Source organism: Rhinolophus sinicus, linkage group LG09 (genome assembly GCF_036562045.2).
Source record: "Rhinolophus sinicus isolate RSC01 linkage group LG09, ASM3656204v1, whole genome shotgun sequence".
NCBI classification, from domain to species: domain Eukaryota; kingdom Metazoa; phylum Chordata; class Mammalia; order Chiroptera; family Rhinolophidae; genus Rhinolophus; species Rhinolophus sinicus.
Window position 1 is genome coordinate 54,333,248 of NC_133758.1, and position 18,175 is coordinate 54,351,422.

Genomic DNA, 18,175 nt, shown 5'->3' on the forward strand with positions numbered 1-18,175 from the left:
TATAGCTAAGAAGACCTAGGCTGCAGATGAGATTTAGGGTCACAAGCAGAGAGATGGTAACTGAATGCATAGAAGATGAGATCATTCACACAAATCTTGGAAAGAGAAGGAGAGGGAGACTGACAGACCCTGAAGAAGACAAAGGCAGACTGAGGAAGAGAAGCTCTGAGAATGGGTGATCAGCCACAGAAGCAATAGCAGCAAAATTAGGAAAAATACAGCTAAGAAAGGGAGAAATTGTTAACAACGTCAAAAGTCAGAGGGATAAGAAACCAACGAAGAGTCCCTCATTTCATTTGAAAACTAGTAACCCAATAGTACCTTAGAATAAAAGTTCCAGTGGGGAGGTTGGGGTGGAATCATGGGCTGAAGAATCCACAGGTGATAAGGACAGAAGGACAAATCGTTCGGTGTATTCTTTTAAGATTCTGTGTACATGTGTATGTGCATGCCATGCAAGTGCATGTGTCTGTATAGGTGACAGGGTATGTAGGGACGGAGGTGAGATCTGAGGGTTGAGATAGAAAAATATTGGAGCACATTTATATAGTACAGGAAAAGAGTTACTAGAGAAAAGAGGTTGAAGACACAAAGAGTGGTGATAGCGGACAGTAAGGTCCATGAGGACGAATGAGGAATCAGGATACAAAGCTAGGATGAAGGAGGGAAGGCTTTTCTCCTGGGACTTCAGGAAAAGATGAGTGCAAACAGAAATAAGTTTCCAGGTGGTAGAACATGAAGTTGAAGAGTTATTTTCTAATATAAATTTTTTTCCTGCAGAATTGAAGGCAACATCACAGTATGAGAGTGGTGAGAGGGAGAGGATGGGGAATGAGAGGGGGTTTACTCAGGGAAGAACCAGAATAGAATGGCAGTGGGATTAGTAAAGGTATGTATGTAGGACAGCAAGGCAACACCAAGCCCAGCTAATACAGGAGCTACCCAAGGCACACACACCGTAACCCAAAGGTTAGAGAAGTTGAATGACTATTCCAGGGTTGGGGTTTCACAAGGGGGATAGAATTAAAGATCCACAGAGATTACTTTTTTAATATGTAAGAATGTAAGAAAGTTATTAAATAATGAGAGTAGGGAAGGAATGTACTACAATAAATGCAAAAGTCAAAGACCTAAAGATCTTAATGAAGTCAAAGATCTGGAAAGATAGAAAGTAGCCCTCAAAGTAGTAGCATTTAAGATTTCTGGGTTGAAACTCACTGAAGGATGAGAGCTGAAGAGGTCTTGAGATCTAGCATCATGTGGTTCTCTCCCAGAGACATGACATCACCCAAGACGAAGAACGTATTGAGGGAAGAGGAGGGCAAAGAGAAAGGTAGTGAATAACATCCTCAGCACTCAAGCCTACAGCAAACATGTGAGAAGGGGCTGCAAGACAGGGACTGACTATGAAGTTGGGAAAGGATAGATCCAAGAGTGGTAATGTGATGTGTCTGGACAGCCTCAGCCTTAGAGGAAATCATTGTAATTTGTAAATTGAAGAATAATGGCTTAGACTACGAACGCTCTGGTTACATGGGAAATAGTAATGAGCAGCCTCCACCTGAGAAAATAGAAAGACATTTTACTCAGGGGAGAGTCAGGCTTCAACTAGGACAAAGAGGTGGGGAGAGGATTCACTCACTGCCTGGCACGCTCACAGCAGTGTAGCTCCAGGGGACCCTGTGGAATAAAGGCAGCAGGGGAGGCCAGGTGGCAAAAGAAGGCACACAGCAGCATCTCCTCCAAGGAAGAAACACCTTTTCCTAATACCAGGTACTGACACAAGGTGAACGGCTCTCTTCCTGAGAAGGCATACAGGAAGAAGAGCCCGAGCTAATGAGTATGAATCAAGGTTGATATGTAGAACATGGACAGAGGTCTCCTTGCAGCCTTCAACTGGAGATAAACAACAGGCTGTCAGTTATATAAGTTTAACACTTAGAAGAAAAATCACAAGAGTTTTACTGACATATATTTGAGAGAAATTTAAGTTGCAAATGTCTCAGTTCCAATTTTTTTTAATTTTAACAATTTTATTGATATATAATTCACATCCATAAAACACACCCATTTAAAGTATACAATTCAATAGTTTTTAGTATATTCAGAGTTATGCAACCATCACCACAATCCAATTTTAGAACATTTTTACCACCCCAAAAAGAAACCTTGTACCATTAAATTTTACATGTTACACTAGCATCTAAGGGGGAAAGGCTCTTCCCTTAAAACATTCTCTCCTATAATTATCAAAAACAAAATTAGCCATGGAAGAAATTGAGGAAATGTATTGAAATTTTCTATAGCAACTTGAGCTGTGGTTAACAGTTGTCAAGAATGTACATGCTGAATACCTTTCTTAGACTCTTCAAACTGAGAATGAAAATCTCAAGAGCTTTATTGGGTAAATTAGAGGGCACAATAAACATGTTCTAGGTGACTGTGATGGCCATCATTTTGGAAAAGTAATTTAATATAAGCCTAACAATGCACTTTCATTTTAAGATGCCTAGAAACCTTATCCTTGTTTTAAATAAAAGAAGCCTGTTTTGTTTTTTTAAAAAGCCTGACTTACTTGTACATAGATTTCATAGTCTCAAATAATCTTTCCGTTATTTTTATAACGGTTAAACAATTATATTTAAAAGTGTGTTGATTTCTGTTACAAAGAATACAGAGAAGAGGAAAATAAAGTGTGGCTTTAGGTAACTCTTACAGTAGCTGAAAACATTTGTGTTCATGGCCTTTTAAAAAATTATTACAGGCATAATTCATGTTTCCAAGTTTAAAAAAATTGTCTCCATTCAACAAAATTTAAAATTATTTATTATGAGCAACTCCTAAAATAACTAAAAGTTCATAATGCCAGAAATAACCAGATCATTTGTGAGGTAATTAAAAAATACAGCCACACAGTAAACAGAACTTAACTATAACTAAGCCTAGACTGAAGCTGACAACAAATACATCAGTTCCATTTCAAAAATTCCTCCATTTAGAGCAATTTGATAAAACTAATGAGGGGATGCAAATGTAGCTATTCACAACCAATGATTGCAATTACAACAGATATGTAAAAATTAAACACAACACGGGGCTGAGGGATAGAGTAAAGGAGCAAGGTGGCTGTGGCCATTCAAGGATAGTAGGAGGGACCTTGTGATGGAACCATTCCAATGGTCTATACTCGGACTGAGATGGCGATCACACAAATCACACATGTGATATAACTGCACTGAACTAAACACATCCATAAATGAGTTCATGTAAAACTGGATAGATTGTATCAATGTCGATTTTCTGGTTGTGTACCTTACTATAGTTATGCAAGATGTTACCACTGGGGGAAATCAGATGAAGGGTATACAAGATCTCAGTATTATTTCTTACAACTACACGCAAATCTAGAATTATCAAAATAAAAAGTTGTTCTTTTTAATTAAAAGCAACAAAGCAAGGTGTACAATTGGAAAATATTGTCTTCAAAACTCATGGCAAACACTAGAGAATCAGTCTCTCTAGTTCAGTGATTCTCAGCCAAAAATTTGGGGGGTGGAGGTGGTAGTGAAAGGGTACCTAAGTGTTAGAACTACTGCCCATACCTCCATTCCCCAAACACACACTTATACCAGAACTATTGCCATAGTGAGCCACAGGTTTCAGAGGAAGTTTGTCATATCTTCAAGTGTGCTACAACTGAAATAGAATGGAAAACCACTCTCTTCCAGCTACTAATCTTTACAAACACTTCTAGTTGGCAAGGAAAAAAGTAAAAGAAACATAACATTTAATAAGCAATTTATAATAAACACTAAGAAATTACTTCTTATTTGATTTGTCCAAAATCAGCCAATACACTCTTCATGTCAATGTACTTGATCAACATAAAAACCATTCTGTTCATACAAAAATAAAAGTATGCACGTTTTCCCTAGTAATTGATAGATTTTCAGTGGTATATCCACACCCACCTAACAAGGAATACAATGTCTATAAAGGTATGTCTGTGGCCTTGAGCAGAGTTAAGATTATTCAGCCTATACAAGAAGCCTTGGCATCTAGCACGATACCCTCATCAACTAGAGGGAGAAACCACGAATGAGCAGAAATCAAAATGCAAAGGATTCAATAGTTTTTAAAAAATTTCTATTAACAAGCAGCCATAAAGAGAATACCTGTTTAGCCGACTAAAATCAAACATGGGGAAACATTATGTAGTAACACAGCCCAATTTAATATCTGAACAAGTGGTATCAATTAGAATGAAAATAAAATCACCTAATGATGAACACATTTAAAAAGCCCTGATATTACAATTATTCATAAAATTGTGTGTGTGTGTGTGTGTGTGTGTGTGTGTGTGTACACATGGGAATCTAAAGAGGAACTGTTACATAAAAGAATAGCATATCAAAAGGCACTATTAGTGCCATTAAAAAGAGTGATTATGATAGGAAAATGTTTACAATGTATTGCTACGTAGGAAAAGAGCTACAAATTAGTATGTGCAAGATTCTAATTTTGAATTTATGCTTATACAGAAAAAATATCAAAAGAATATAAACCCCCAAATTTTTATTTGTTTTTAAATCGTGGGGTTTTTTTCCTTTACACATTTCTATATTTTAGAAGTTTTCTACAATAAGTACATACTACTTTTGTAATTTTGGGGAAAACAAACAATACATCAATAAATATTTTAAGTAATATTAACAAAGGCTATGGAATAATGTGGAAAGTATATATATATATATATATATATATATATATATATATATGACTACACATACACACATACGTGACTACAATTATTTTAAAAGAAAAATTATACATACAAAAAATTGGTAGGAAATACATCAAAATAATGGTGGCTGTGTGGATGAAATAATTATGGACAGTTTTCCTTCCTTCTACTATTCTATGCCTTCAAAGTTTTCTTTCAAGAATGTACATTAAGTTAATATGAAAAAAATTACTGTACTTATTAACCCTGACACCAAACCTTTTCTTTCACTGTATCCTGCCTCCTTAAATAAACCAACAAACATACATATGAACACAAACCCACAAGTACTTACATGGGCTTACATCTCTGTATCTGTTTCGATTTCTGTTTTCTGGAAACTTGGCCACTCTATGAGGATAGTCATGGGACTCATTGCGAATTTCCTTAAAGTAACAAAAATATATTTCAATATTCTTCTTAAATTTTATATAGCAAAACAGATATTTTCCCAGCCAGTATAAAATAACATTTATTGAGCACTTATGATATGCCAAATACTATGCAAAGCATACTATCTAGTTTATCTCATTCAATTCTCACACCAATGGGAACGATTACCTTCCCCATTTTATATGTGAGGGATGACAGGCTATAAGAGGTTAAACAATCTGACAAAGGTCACAACGCTAGTAAGCAGCAGACCCCAGGACTGAATCGAGCTCAGTCCTTCAGGAACCAAAGTCTCTGCTCTTGATATATTTATTGCCTGCCATTCTATATTCAACACCTACAAGCAACATTAAACACTTTAGGTAACACAAAATTAATGCCATGGAGTACCTAAGATTAACTACTATATCATACTGAAATTTCTGACTAAATTCTCTTAATAATATCTACCTATATTTTAGAGTTTCTATCTAAAAAGTTTAACCTACTTATTTAGCTTCATGCCCTATAACTTTTATTTTATTTTGAGGCCAGAAATATCCTCAAATTTTATTTCTAGAGTTATAAATATTTAGCAACAAGTGTAGGCCTGATGCTCATTTTAGGACCCTTATTCCAATTCTCTGTATTCCAATCCACCAGAGAACAAATTCTGTGAGGGGATCCCTGACTAGGCACTCAGCTACTTGGTGTATATATGGCCAGGTTTTTTTCTCCCAAATGAAATGTAATTCTAAGAATTCAAGTAAAAACAGAAACATAACCCAAAAAAGTATGCATTAACAGCAAAAATTAATTTGTGCTCTTGCTCATACTATTTACCACATGAGGAAAAAGCATTTTAAAAGTTAAGCACCAGATATAAAGCATAAATTATTCATTTCTTACTGAACACCCTTACTGTGGGTTCCCCACTGTCTTGCCTGCCACCACCCTTACCAGCCCCAGAATGGTAAATTTCTAGTTCATATTTTTAACATTGGGCTTTCCAAGGTGCAAGAGAAGGTAACACAGACTACCTCTCAATGGGAGGAATCTCATTCACATTTTGCAAAGCAAGTGGGATGCAACATGTTGGTACAGTCATTTTGGAAAATGCAATCTGCCATACACAAACAGAAATACACACTGTACACATGTAACAATTGCTACTGTTGACTTTTTAATGCTAAGGTTACATCCAGCAATCTTGCTGACCTTTGGAACATTTTTTAGCTGGTTCTGAACTTCTCAGTATCAGCAGTGATAATTCTGTGAAGTTTACAGTATCAGCAGTGATACTTCTGTCTCTTCCTTATACTTCATATTTCTTATTTATTCATACCTTGTATTTCTTTGCCTTATCTAACTGCACTGACTAGGACCTCCTATTCAATGTCAAATAGAAATATTTTTTCCCCTGATTTTGAAAGAACTGCTTCTAAAGTTTAACCATTAAAGGTAATACTGCTTTAGCTTTCTAGGAGATACGCTGTTCAAGATATCTCTTTAATTTCTAGTTTCAAATTTACAAAAAAAATTCTAGTTTGCTAAACATTTTTCATCAAGAATGGGTACTGAATTTCATTCAATGTTTTCCCCTGCATTCATGGAGATGATCATATAGCTTTTCTCCTTTAATCTGGTAATATGTTGAATTACAGTAATAGATTTTCACTTACTAATATGCATTTAATGTTTCTCCACATCTTCTCATGGTTTGATTAGCTTGTTTCTTTTTAGGGCTGAATAACATTTCATTGTCTGGATGTACCAGCACTATTTTATTTAAAATATGTGCATCTGTATTTTTAAGTTGAACTGACTGCTGATATTTTTTTTTTTTTTAAAGATTTTATTGGGGAAGGGGAACAGGACTTTATTGGGGAACAGTGTGTACTTCCAGGACTTATTCCAAGTCAAGTTGTCCTTTCAGTCTGAGTTGTGGAGGGCGCAGCTCAGCTCCAGGTCCACTTGCCTGTTGTTAATTGCAGGGGGCGCAGCCCACCATCCCCTGCGGGAGATGAACCGGCACCTTTGTGGTTGAGAGGACACGCTCCAAACAACTGAGACATCTGGGAGCTCAGCGGCAACTCAGCTCAAGGTGCCCTGTTCAATCTTAGTTGCAGGGGGTGGAGCCCACCATCCCTTGCAGTAGTTGAGGAGTGGAACCGGCAACCTTGTGGTTGAGAGCCCACTGGCCCATGTGGGAATTGAACCGACAGCCTTCGGCATTAGGAGCACGGAGCTCCAACCACCTGAGCCACCGGGACGGCCCTAATATTTTTTTATCATACAATTTATTCAGTTTTAGTATCAAAATTACACCAGCCTCATCATATAAGTCAGAAATAGTATCTTTCAGTTTCAAATATTTTTCCATGAAAGCATATTATAACAAATTATTGTTACCGGCTGAAAAGAGAAAAAAGCTTCAACCATTTCCACACATTAAACGTTTTATAATGTCAAATAATAAATTATATATGTTGGGTGGCTGGTTGGCTCAGTTGGTTACAGCGCAGTGCTCATAACACCAAGGTTGCCAGCCCTCCACAACTAGACTGAAAACAACAACTTGACTTGGAGCTGATAGATCCTGGAAAAACACACTGCTCCCCAATATTCCCCAATAAAAAATTAAAAAAAAAAAGTATATGTAAAATTAAAATTCAGGTCTAGGCTTATATTTGTTTGCAAAACCTCAAACACTCTATGTAGAGCTAAAACACTGCAAGGTATAGGTAATTTTAATATACTGCAAATTGGTAACTGATATAAAAGAAAAATATTAATTTAAAGTAATTAACACATACATTTTTCTGTTGACAGATTTTATTACCTTTTATTAGTTTCAGGTGTACAAAGCTACGTAACAGACATTTACACCCCTCACAAAGTGGTAACCCCTGCAAATCTACTACCCCTCTGACATTGTATATAGCTGTTACAATACCATTGACTATATTCCCTATGCTTTACTTTACATCCTGTGGGAAAAAAACCATATATTTAATTATAGATGACATTCAATATTATTCTACTTCAGCTTCAGGTGTATAGCGCAGTGGTCAGGCATCTACAGAGTCTATGACGTGATCCCTGATAAGTCCAGTACCCCCTGATAAGTACATAATCCTTACAACATTATTGATTATATTCCCCATACTGTATTTCATATCCCCGTGACTATATTTTGACTACCAATTTGTACTTTCCAATCCCTTCATCTTCTCCCCTATTCCCATCCATGTTTTTTCCCTATATCTCTGAGTCTATTTCTGTTTTGTTTGCTCATTTATTCTGTTCTTTAGATTCCACATATAAGTGAGATCATACGGTATTTGTCTTTGTCAGTCTAACTTATTTCACTTAGCATCATATTCATATTGCAAATGGTAAGATTTCATTCTTTTTTATGGCCAAGTAATACTCCATTGTATAAATGTACCTCAGTTTCTTTATCCAATCGCCTATTAATGGGCATTTCAGTTTTTTCCAAATCTTGGCTATTGTGAATAGCACTGCAATAAATATAAGGGTGCATATATTTTTTAGAATTAATGTTGCATTTCTTTGGACAAATACCCAGGAGTGGAATTGCTGGGTCATAATGTAGATCTATGTTTAATTTTTTGAGGACCATCCATACTGTTTTCCATAGTGGCTGCACCATCTGTTGACAGTTCTTCTGCATCAAGTGCAGAAAAAACAGATTGACAAGAATAAAAAATTCTGATAACACTAAGTAGGTGAGAGAGAGAGTGCAGATACTCATACATTACTGAGGGAATATACATTGGCACAATGTTTTTTCCGAGAACAATTTGGTAAGATCATAAATTTGACCACCAATTTCACTGCCAGAAATTTAAATCACATATAGTCACATACCTATGTGCAAAGATTTATACACAAGGATGTTCACTCTGCATAATAGTGAAAAATTGGCAACAATCTAAATGTCTTTCAGGAGTGAACTGGTGATATGAGTTATAATGCACTAGTGCAGTGGAATACATAGGAACCATGAAAATACACAGATATGAAACAATCTCAAAGATATACTGCCTAGTGAATAAAAGGTACAAAGGATATGTTTAGTATGTCCCATTTCAGGGAGGGAGGGAAACTCCACTCAAACATAAATATGCCTGAGAATACAATGAGTAATTATAGAAGGAGACAAGAAATTACTAACTTCTGGGGATGAAGACTGGGGGAACCAGACATCTAGAGAAGGATAGAAATTTATGTAACTAAAAAATATTTCAATTATGAAATACTTCAAACAGAAAAATATCCATAATGTGACACCCATGTTCCCACTAGTGGGATTAAACATGTATTACCACTTTTGGCATATCTGCTTCCAATCGCTTTTCTTAGGCAAAGAATAAAACATATCAGATACAGTTAAAGGCTTTTCCCTATCCCTGCCCCTCTTTCATTCTTTCCAAAGTAACCTTTTGTCCTTTTAATTGCTTTTTATTGGAGACCTTTTGTGCCATTTGAATTTTAAACCACATATTCATATAGTCTTTCGTTCATATATTACTTTAAAATAAACTAGCTAAAATACTAATAAATACCAGTATAATATCAGTCCTAATGCTAACATACAGTTTTTAAATCACATCAAAAGGTTGGTGTGACCCATGGGGTGGGAAAAAATAGTGGCAAATCAAATACTTGATAAGAGATTAATATCCAGAATATACAAAGAATTACAATTTAAAAAAAATTAACAATGGGCAAAGATGGTATGACTCCCTCCATCATACCAGCCCTTCTTCAATACTTCTATTATACATATACACCTATTTTCCACATTTAAGTCCACTGTCAGTTGCTGATTCCAATTTTTATCCTAAAGAAACAAATAATAATTGATATTGCAAAGAAAAAATAAGTTAAAATAGAGTAGGGCCCAAGTATAGGGGTAGGGAAGATTTTAATTTACAAAACATCTTAAAACAGCCAAGTCCTTGGAGTTAAGAAACATTTTGTTTACTCGGTTAATTACCAAAAACGAAATAACTCTACAAAGTATGATCTCTCAAATCTCCAATGTTATTATTTGTTCTCCTTTACCTTTCACTAATTTCGGTGCATTTAGAAAGACGAGAACACCCAATACTTTAAAAGCAGGTCCAGAGGTACATATTAGTTGCCTATTCCAATATCTATTCTTTCTCACTAAAGGTTTCTGATTTTATTTACTGACTGAACAATAAGCCCAACTGAAAACCTGTATTGCCCAGCCTCCTGGACAGCTAAGAATGGTCATGGTACACAGTTCTGGCCAATGGGAAAAAGCAGAAATCACTGGGCTGGGCTGCAGGAAAGCTTTCATAGAAAGGGCTGGCTCAGTTGACCAGTGTCCTCACTTTTGCCTGCCCAGAATACAGGTTTTGATGTGGGGAGTGAGGGATAGGAATGGGCAGGAGCTATCCTATGACCACAAGGTAAAAAGCATAGTCTAAGGAAGGCTAAGCAGAAATAGAGGAGAATAGGTCATCCATGACATCATGGAGCCACAGTTAACAACTCTGGAGACTCCAATCTCCAGAATTATTACAAGAGAAAATAAGCCCCTATTTGTTAAGTCAGATATTGCTTGACTTTCTTTGCCATGTAGCTAAATGCAGGTCTCTAATTCACACAATATAGCCAAATCTCAACAACTAGATCTGACACTAAGGACGGATTTTCAGGAATACCCAACAAAAAATAATAATTTTACAAGCATTTTATGTAAGCAATAAAATACATGGTGTTTCTTCACTTTGAGAAGCAGGCATTAAATTATTCCCTAGCTCTACCATATTTGGCAAAATAAGCCTCTACTGATGTTCTGATGCTAAAACATTCCCCTCCTATAGCAGAGAGGACCCAGTTTTCTAGAGGCCCTAAATATCACATCAAGAATGTTCCCAGTCAGCAGTAAAACCTGCTAATCAAGGTTTCTCCACCTCAGCACTACTGATATCTTAGTTGTGGGGGCTGTCCTGTGCATCACAGGATGTTTAACAGGAGCATCCCTGGCCTCTACTCATTAGATGTCAGTAGTGTCCCTCCTCCCAGCTGTGACAACCAAGTCTCTTCAGGCATTGCCAAGTGTCCCTGGGCAGCAAAATCCAAAACAAGTATGCCCCCACCAACACACAGTTGAGAACCACTGTTCTAATCTAATACCAACTCTTACCTTTAATTAAAGTTAAATTTAAGTGGGAAGGATCTTTGTTTTAAAAAAATAATTTAACCAAAATTTTTAAAAATCCAATTTATTTTTATATGATTTTCCCACAAAATCAAAACTAAGAATAACTCAATAATTGTTTTTTTAGTGACAATGATCCAGAATGTAAGTAACTCATGCACAAACATACCTTACACAGAGTTATTTAGAATGTTGTAAGAACAGAAATAACCTAAATGTCCAATGACAGGGAAAAAACTTGGTTGAATAAATTGTGGTACATACAATTGAATATTATGCAGCCATTTAAAAAACAGGTACTCATGTCAGTAGTAGCATAAATTCATATAATCTCTTGGAATGATAACATGATAATTACAAAGGAATAACAAACCAATACAAACAACTAAGCCACTATTTGGTATTTGGGAGAAAAATTCATTTAGCTCCTTGGCTGTATTAGAAATTTATATACCCATGTGAGTTGACACTTAAGTAAGATTAAGTAAGATTGCCCATCGCCTCCTTTTCTATGAACCCTAATTTTTAGAACATTATAAAACAATCCACTCCAACCAATGGCCTTATCATTTATCTCCAATCAGTAGATAATAATTTTAAATTCTGAACATATTTACTTTCAACGTATTTACTTTCTCCTATTATTTCATCTCTTTAATAGTTTTATACACATGACATTTAATCTGTCTTCAAATTTATTTTGACATGGTTTGAAGTAAGGAAAACTGACTATGTACTAGAGAAACAAATTTGCTGAGGCTCAAATAATGCTAGGCTGAAATGCAAGAATATGACACTTTCTTGTGTAGCATCCAGCTACTCTTCATTTCATAAGCAATAATCACCTATTCTTGATGAATCCTTGAATGCCATTCACAGCAATAAATGGCAAACTACGGTTCATATTTTTGATAGAGCTTGAATGGCAAGTTTTTACAAGCCCCATATAAAACCATTTAACTCATCAAAAAGTTTACTTTCCTGGATATAAAACAGTAACATATTTTGGACAAAAAGGGAAAATATAGTTTTAAAACCTCCTTACTTTGTAAGATTAAGAGAATGAGAAATTCTTAAATGTAAGACCAGGCAGTGTTTAATATGTATTTCTTATGGAGACAGTTCTTATAAACTAACAGCGTTACAAATAGCGTGAATTACAAGCTCTTTGAAAATTTTCATTATAGTTACTGGAAGTGAAATAAGCAAATATTTTCTGCTAAATATCTTTATGATTTAAGTTATATATTTGAAAATGTAAACATTTAGTTTTAAATGAATATGCCTATAAAATGTTAGTCTCTTAAGTAACTGAAAATTTCTTTTACAATCTTGTTAACCCTAACGGACTAAGATTTCACTCACCTAGCCTTATCAGGTGTTCTTTTTTAATATAAACTTTTTAAAGGTCTTTTAATTAATTAATTTTATTTTATTGTCCCCACCCCACCCCACCCCACCCCACCCCGTTTTTTTTAAGCCATTGTTTCTCGGTCTAGTTGTAGGACACAGCTCCCTGGCCCATACTGGTATTATGAGCCTTGCGCTCTACCTGGCTGAGGCAGTGGTCACCGGTGGTTGGTCAGCCACTCACAGCAGCTCACAACGACCTACAGCTGTTCACAGCAGCCCAACTCCAGGGAGAGCCTTTGTTCACAGTCTTAGCTGTAGAGGGCACAACTCACTGGCCCATGTGGGAATCGACCCAGCAGCCTTCGGCGTTAGGAGCACAGCGCTCCAACCCCCTGAGCCACCAGGCTGCCCCTATTCATCTTTTTAAACTTTTTTTTATTTAAGTGTGTTTTTCCAGGACCCATCAGCTCCAAGTCAAGTAGTTGTTTCAATCTAGTTGTGGAGGGTGCAGCTCACAGTGGCCCATGTGGGGATCGAACTGGCAACCTTGTTGTTAGGAGCTCCATGCTCTAACCAACTGAGCTAACCAGCGGCCCCAGGTATTCTTTCAAAAGTAAAATTTCCAAGTAACTGATAGTTTTAAAAGTGCAAAATATTTAAATTTTAATGACAATATTTCTAAAATGCATTACATATTTGTTTCCTAAAACATGAACATAGGAAATGTCATTTAACCTTTTCAAGAGTCATCACACACAATCATCTACTAGGCAATAACATAATTACAGCCTTAGGGGATTATCAAAATGAATACAGTTGTTTGTCTCTATTCTAAGTGGCCACCAAGTGCTTTACTTTGAGTTTTTATATGTGATTTGCTATAAGAGAAAAAAATGTATTTACTTTTTAATATATATTCATTGTCAGAACTTAGGACTCTACATAGATCAGCAAAAAAGAAAATCATCCACTACACCACACAATTCAGAGATAACTTAAATTTTTTGGACTTTTTACTTTATGATAAGTAGACATTAATATATACTTTAAAATAAACATTAGTGGTGGCCGGTTAGCTCAGTTGGTTAGAGCACAGTGCTCTTAACAACAAGGTTGCTGGTTTAGTGCGATCCCCACATGGGCCACCCTGAGCTGCACCCTTCACAACTAGATTGAAACTACTTGACTTGAAGCTGATGGGTCCTGGAAAAACACACTTAAAATAAATAAAAGTTTTAAAAAAATAAACTTTAATAAGAATGAACTACACAGGCATACTGTTTATATGCCTGCTTTAATCTCTTAAAATAGCATGGTTATTTTTTCCTGTCAATACACCCCATCATTTTTAATGACTCTGAATCAAGAACCTTTTGTTACAGGTTCTGTACCAAAATATACCATAATTTATTTTGCCCTAGACAATTAGATTTCCAAAACTTCACAAGTTTTAAAAACGATGTGATGAATATCCTTAAGTATGACCTTACATATACATTTCAAAGTATTTCTTGATAACCCTTTAAAAATGGAACTCTTGGATCATGAGCATATTTTGCAAGTATTTCTCAAGAAAGGTTAGGGGCGAGGCTTTGCCAGTTGGACTAAAGTCCTTTTTACTTTGTTCTCAAAAGTTGCCTTGTTTTTTTCTGCGGTGTTTACTCTTTCAGATGAACCTTAAATTTAAATCTTCTTTAGGCTAATTTTTTTTTCAATTACATGTCAATTTAGGGAGAACTGACATCTTTACTATACCAACTCTTCCATTTAAGTCTTCCTTGTTTTTTTTTTTTTTTAATTTAAGTAAACCTGACAGATTTCTTAAGTTTATTCTTAAGTATTGAAAAATTTTTGTTGCTATTTTGACTGATATGTGTATGTTTTTTTTTTCTCCTTTAACCAATTAGGATTAATCATAGTATTACAGTCTCTCATATTGACCATCTTTATATTCCCAGAATAAATTTGGGAACGGTCTTTTATATTAAATTTCTATATAATATCTGTTGATGATACATGAGAATCTTGGGACTGTAAGTCAAATTGAACTGCCCATTCGAAGGAGAAGGGGTGGTTTAAGTCATTTATTTCTGCCTTTCATTTGTATTCAATCAGTCCTTCTAAAGCTTTCATTTCACTGTTATTTTCCTAGCTTGAATGAAATGCTTAATTCATTACTTTTCTTGCTTTAAAAACTGGCCAAATCCTGTTTATAATACTGTCATCTCATTATTTTCTAGAGTGTCTCTAATGGCAGTATGTATTGATTTCTTCTTTCACCCAGAAGTGATTAATAAAGATTGCTGTTTTCTATACATTATGCTTCCTTATTTCCTTTTCCCGTTTTTATTTTTGCTGTATTAATTAATCAAGTTGTTTGTTTCCCCTTCTCTCTAGTAATAAATACAGTTTCTATTCTAATGAGGATTAGTCTTAAAATTTTGTAAAACCATGTTTGAACTTGTATTTTTTAACTAATGCAAAAAAGCACTATTTTTTATTAAATTTATATAAAATTATATAGGCAAATGTACAATTTTATAATATGCCATTTATATATTGCATTGTGTGTTCTCCACCCATAGTCAAATCTCCTTCCATCACCATATATTTGACATCCTTTACCTTCTTCTACCTCTACGCCTCCCCCCTTACCCTCTGGTAACCACTAAACTTGTCTGTGTGTATGAGTTTTTTATTGTCTTTTCATTTGTTACTTTCAGTTTCATATCCCACGAGTGAAATCATATGGCTCTTGACTTTTTCTGACTTATTCACTTTGTGTGATAATCTCAAGATCTATTCATGTTGGTGCCAATGGCAGTATTTCACCATTTCTTATGGCTGAGTAATATTCCATTGTATACATACCACATCATCTTTACCCAATCATCTATCAAAGAACACTTCAGTTGTTTCCATGTCTTGGACACCGTGAATAATGCTGCAATGAATATAAGGGTACATATATCTTTATGAATAAATGTTTTCAGATTTTTGGGGTAGATAACCAGAAGAGGGATTGCTGGATCATATGGTAATTCTATTCTTAATTTTTTTTTTTATAAGTGCATTTTTTTTTTTTTAGATTTTATTGGGGAAGGGGAACAGGATCTTATTGGGGAACAGTGTGTATTTTTCCAGGATTTTTTCCAAGTTGTCTTTTCAATCTTAGTTGTGGAGGGTGCAGCTCAGCTCAAGGTGCCATGTTCAATCATTAGTTGCAGGGGGTGGTGCCCACCATCCCTTGCAGGAAATTGAACTGGCAACCTTGAGGTTGAGAGCCCAAGCTCCAACCAACTGAGCCATCCGGGAGGCAGCTTAGCTCAAGGTGCCGTGTTCAATCATTAGTTGCAGGGGGCGGAGCCCACCATCCCTTGCGGGACTCCAGGAGTTAAACCGGCAACCTTGTGGTTGAGAGCCCACTGGCCCATGTGGGAATCGAACCGGCAGCCTACCAGCAGACTTCGGAGTTAGGAGCACGGAGCTCCAATCACCTGAGCCACTGGGCTGGCCCCCTATTCTTAATTTTTTGAGGAGCCTCCATATTGTTTTACATAATACTGTACCAATTTACATTCCCACCAGCAGTGAATGAGGGTTCCTTTTTCTCCACAACCACTCCAACACTTGTTATTACTTGTCTTGTTGGTAATAGCCATTCTAACAGGTGTGAGGTGACACATCTCATTGTGGTTTTGATTTGCATTTCCCTAATAGCTAGTGAAGTTGAGTATTTTTTCATATATCTGTTGACCATTTGTATGTCTTCTTAGGAGAAGAGCCTGATCAGGTCCTCCGTCCATTTTTTAACTGGATTGTTGTTTTGTTGTTGTTGAGTTGTATGAGTTCTTTACATATCAGCCCCTTATCAGAGGCATTGTTTGCAAAACTCTTCTCCCACTCAGATGGTTGCCTCTGTTTTGTTAATGGTTTCTTTTGCTGTGCAGTAGCTTTTTAGTTTAATATAGTCCCTTTCATTTATTTTTGTTTTTACTTCCCTTACCTTTGAAGCCAAATTCATAAAATCCTCACTAAGACCAAGGTCCATAAGCTTATTACCGGTGTTTTCTTCTTTGCAATTAAGGTCTTATATTTAGGTCTTTGATCCATTTTGAGTTAATTTTGGTGCATAGGACAGGCAGCAGTCTAGTTTCTTTCTTTTGCACATGAAAAGCACCTATTAATATGGGAACTGTGCCAGATTTTACTTCCCTCTTCCTACAGCCCAACCCCCCATATTTTCTTAAAATAATCTAAAATTTGGATCCATATTTTCTTTTACATTTTCAATTATTTCAAAAATAGTTCTTAACATTTGCAGTAAGGTTCACAACCATGTAATTATTTAGCATTAACTCTACATTTTACTTGGCTTTATTGGCAAACCCACTTCCTATACCTATTCCATTTCTCTCATTACTTGGGTGACATGACTCCATTATCTTCAGGCATTCAATATTAGAGCAAATCTGATTTGTTCTTCTCTAAAGATCACTATTGTTTCTGCAGTGTAGTGTTTTGTCTTTATCTTGAGTACTTAGAAAATTCACGGATAGATCTTGAGATTATTATGCTAAGTGAAATAAATCAGAAAAGTACAGAACCATATGATTTCACTGATATGTGGTATATAAAACTGAAAACAACAAAATAACAAGACAAACAAATGAGTGAACAAAAACACATAGATACAGACAATAGTTTAGTGGTTACCAGAGGGTAAGGGGGGAGGAGGGTGGTAGATGAGGGTAAGAGGTATCAAATATATGGTGATGGAAAGAGAACTGACTCTGGGTGGTGAACACACAATGGGATATATAGATGATGTATTGCAGAGTTATGCACCTGAAACCTATGTAACTTTACACAGTTGTCACTCCAATGAACTTTAATTAAAAAAAAAAAAGTAATATATTTCATAGGGTTGTTGTGAAGATATGATAAACTATGTTAAAACTCTTGATAAACTGTAAAATTATAAAAAAACAAAAAAGAAAATTCATCAGTGTTCCATGCTTTATAAATACATTCTTAGTCCCCTACGTTCCCTTTGATCTTGAACTTCAAGACTTTCTTTAGGTCAGAGATAGTCTTCCACTAGTTCATCTCAGTTTCCTGTTCTTCCAGGAACTCTTATCACAGAGATTTGAGACTGTCATGTGGTTTAAATACTCTTCATAAAATTATTAAAATATTTTTCCTGAATTCTGAGTTTTCTCAAGCTAACTTGGTATTCTGCAATATCTATTTTGATAGTGAGTCCTAAATCTTTTAACAATTACGTTTTATAGCTTTCAGAACTCTTCAAGTTCTTAATTCTCAGTTGATTTTTATATCCTGCTCTTACCATTTTAGGAATCTGGATTCCAGTATTCTCTATTTCTCGTACTACTACAGAGGATGCCAAAAAAATGTATACACATTTTAAGAAAAACTGTATT

General features: G+C 35.6%; 1 protein-coding gene across 2 annotated transcripts in view; it reads right to left on the minus strand.

Annotated features, from left to right (window-relative positions):
* PTPN2 (protein tyrosine phosphatase non-receptor type 2) overlaps positions 1-18,175 on the minus strand; it is a 90,747-nt gene that overhangs the window by 59,574 nt on the left and 12,998 nt on the right. For both annotated transcript variants that reach the window (XM_019711366.2, XM_019711365.2), the window contains exon 2: positions 5,079-5,169. In XM_019711366.2, coding sequence (XP_019566925.1) covers positions 5,079-5,169 — 91 coding nt within the window. The remainder of the gene's footprint in view (positions 1-5,078; positions 5,170-18,175) is intronic.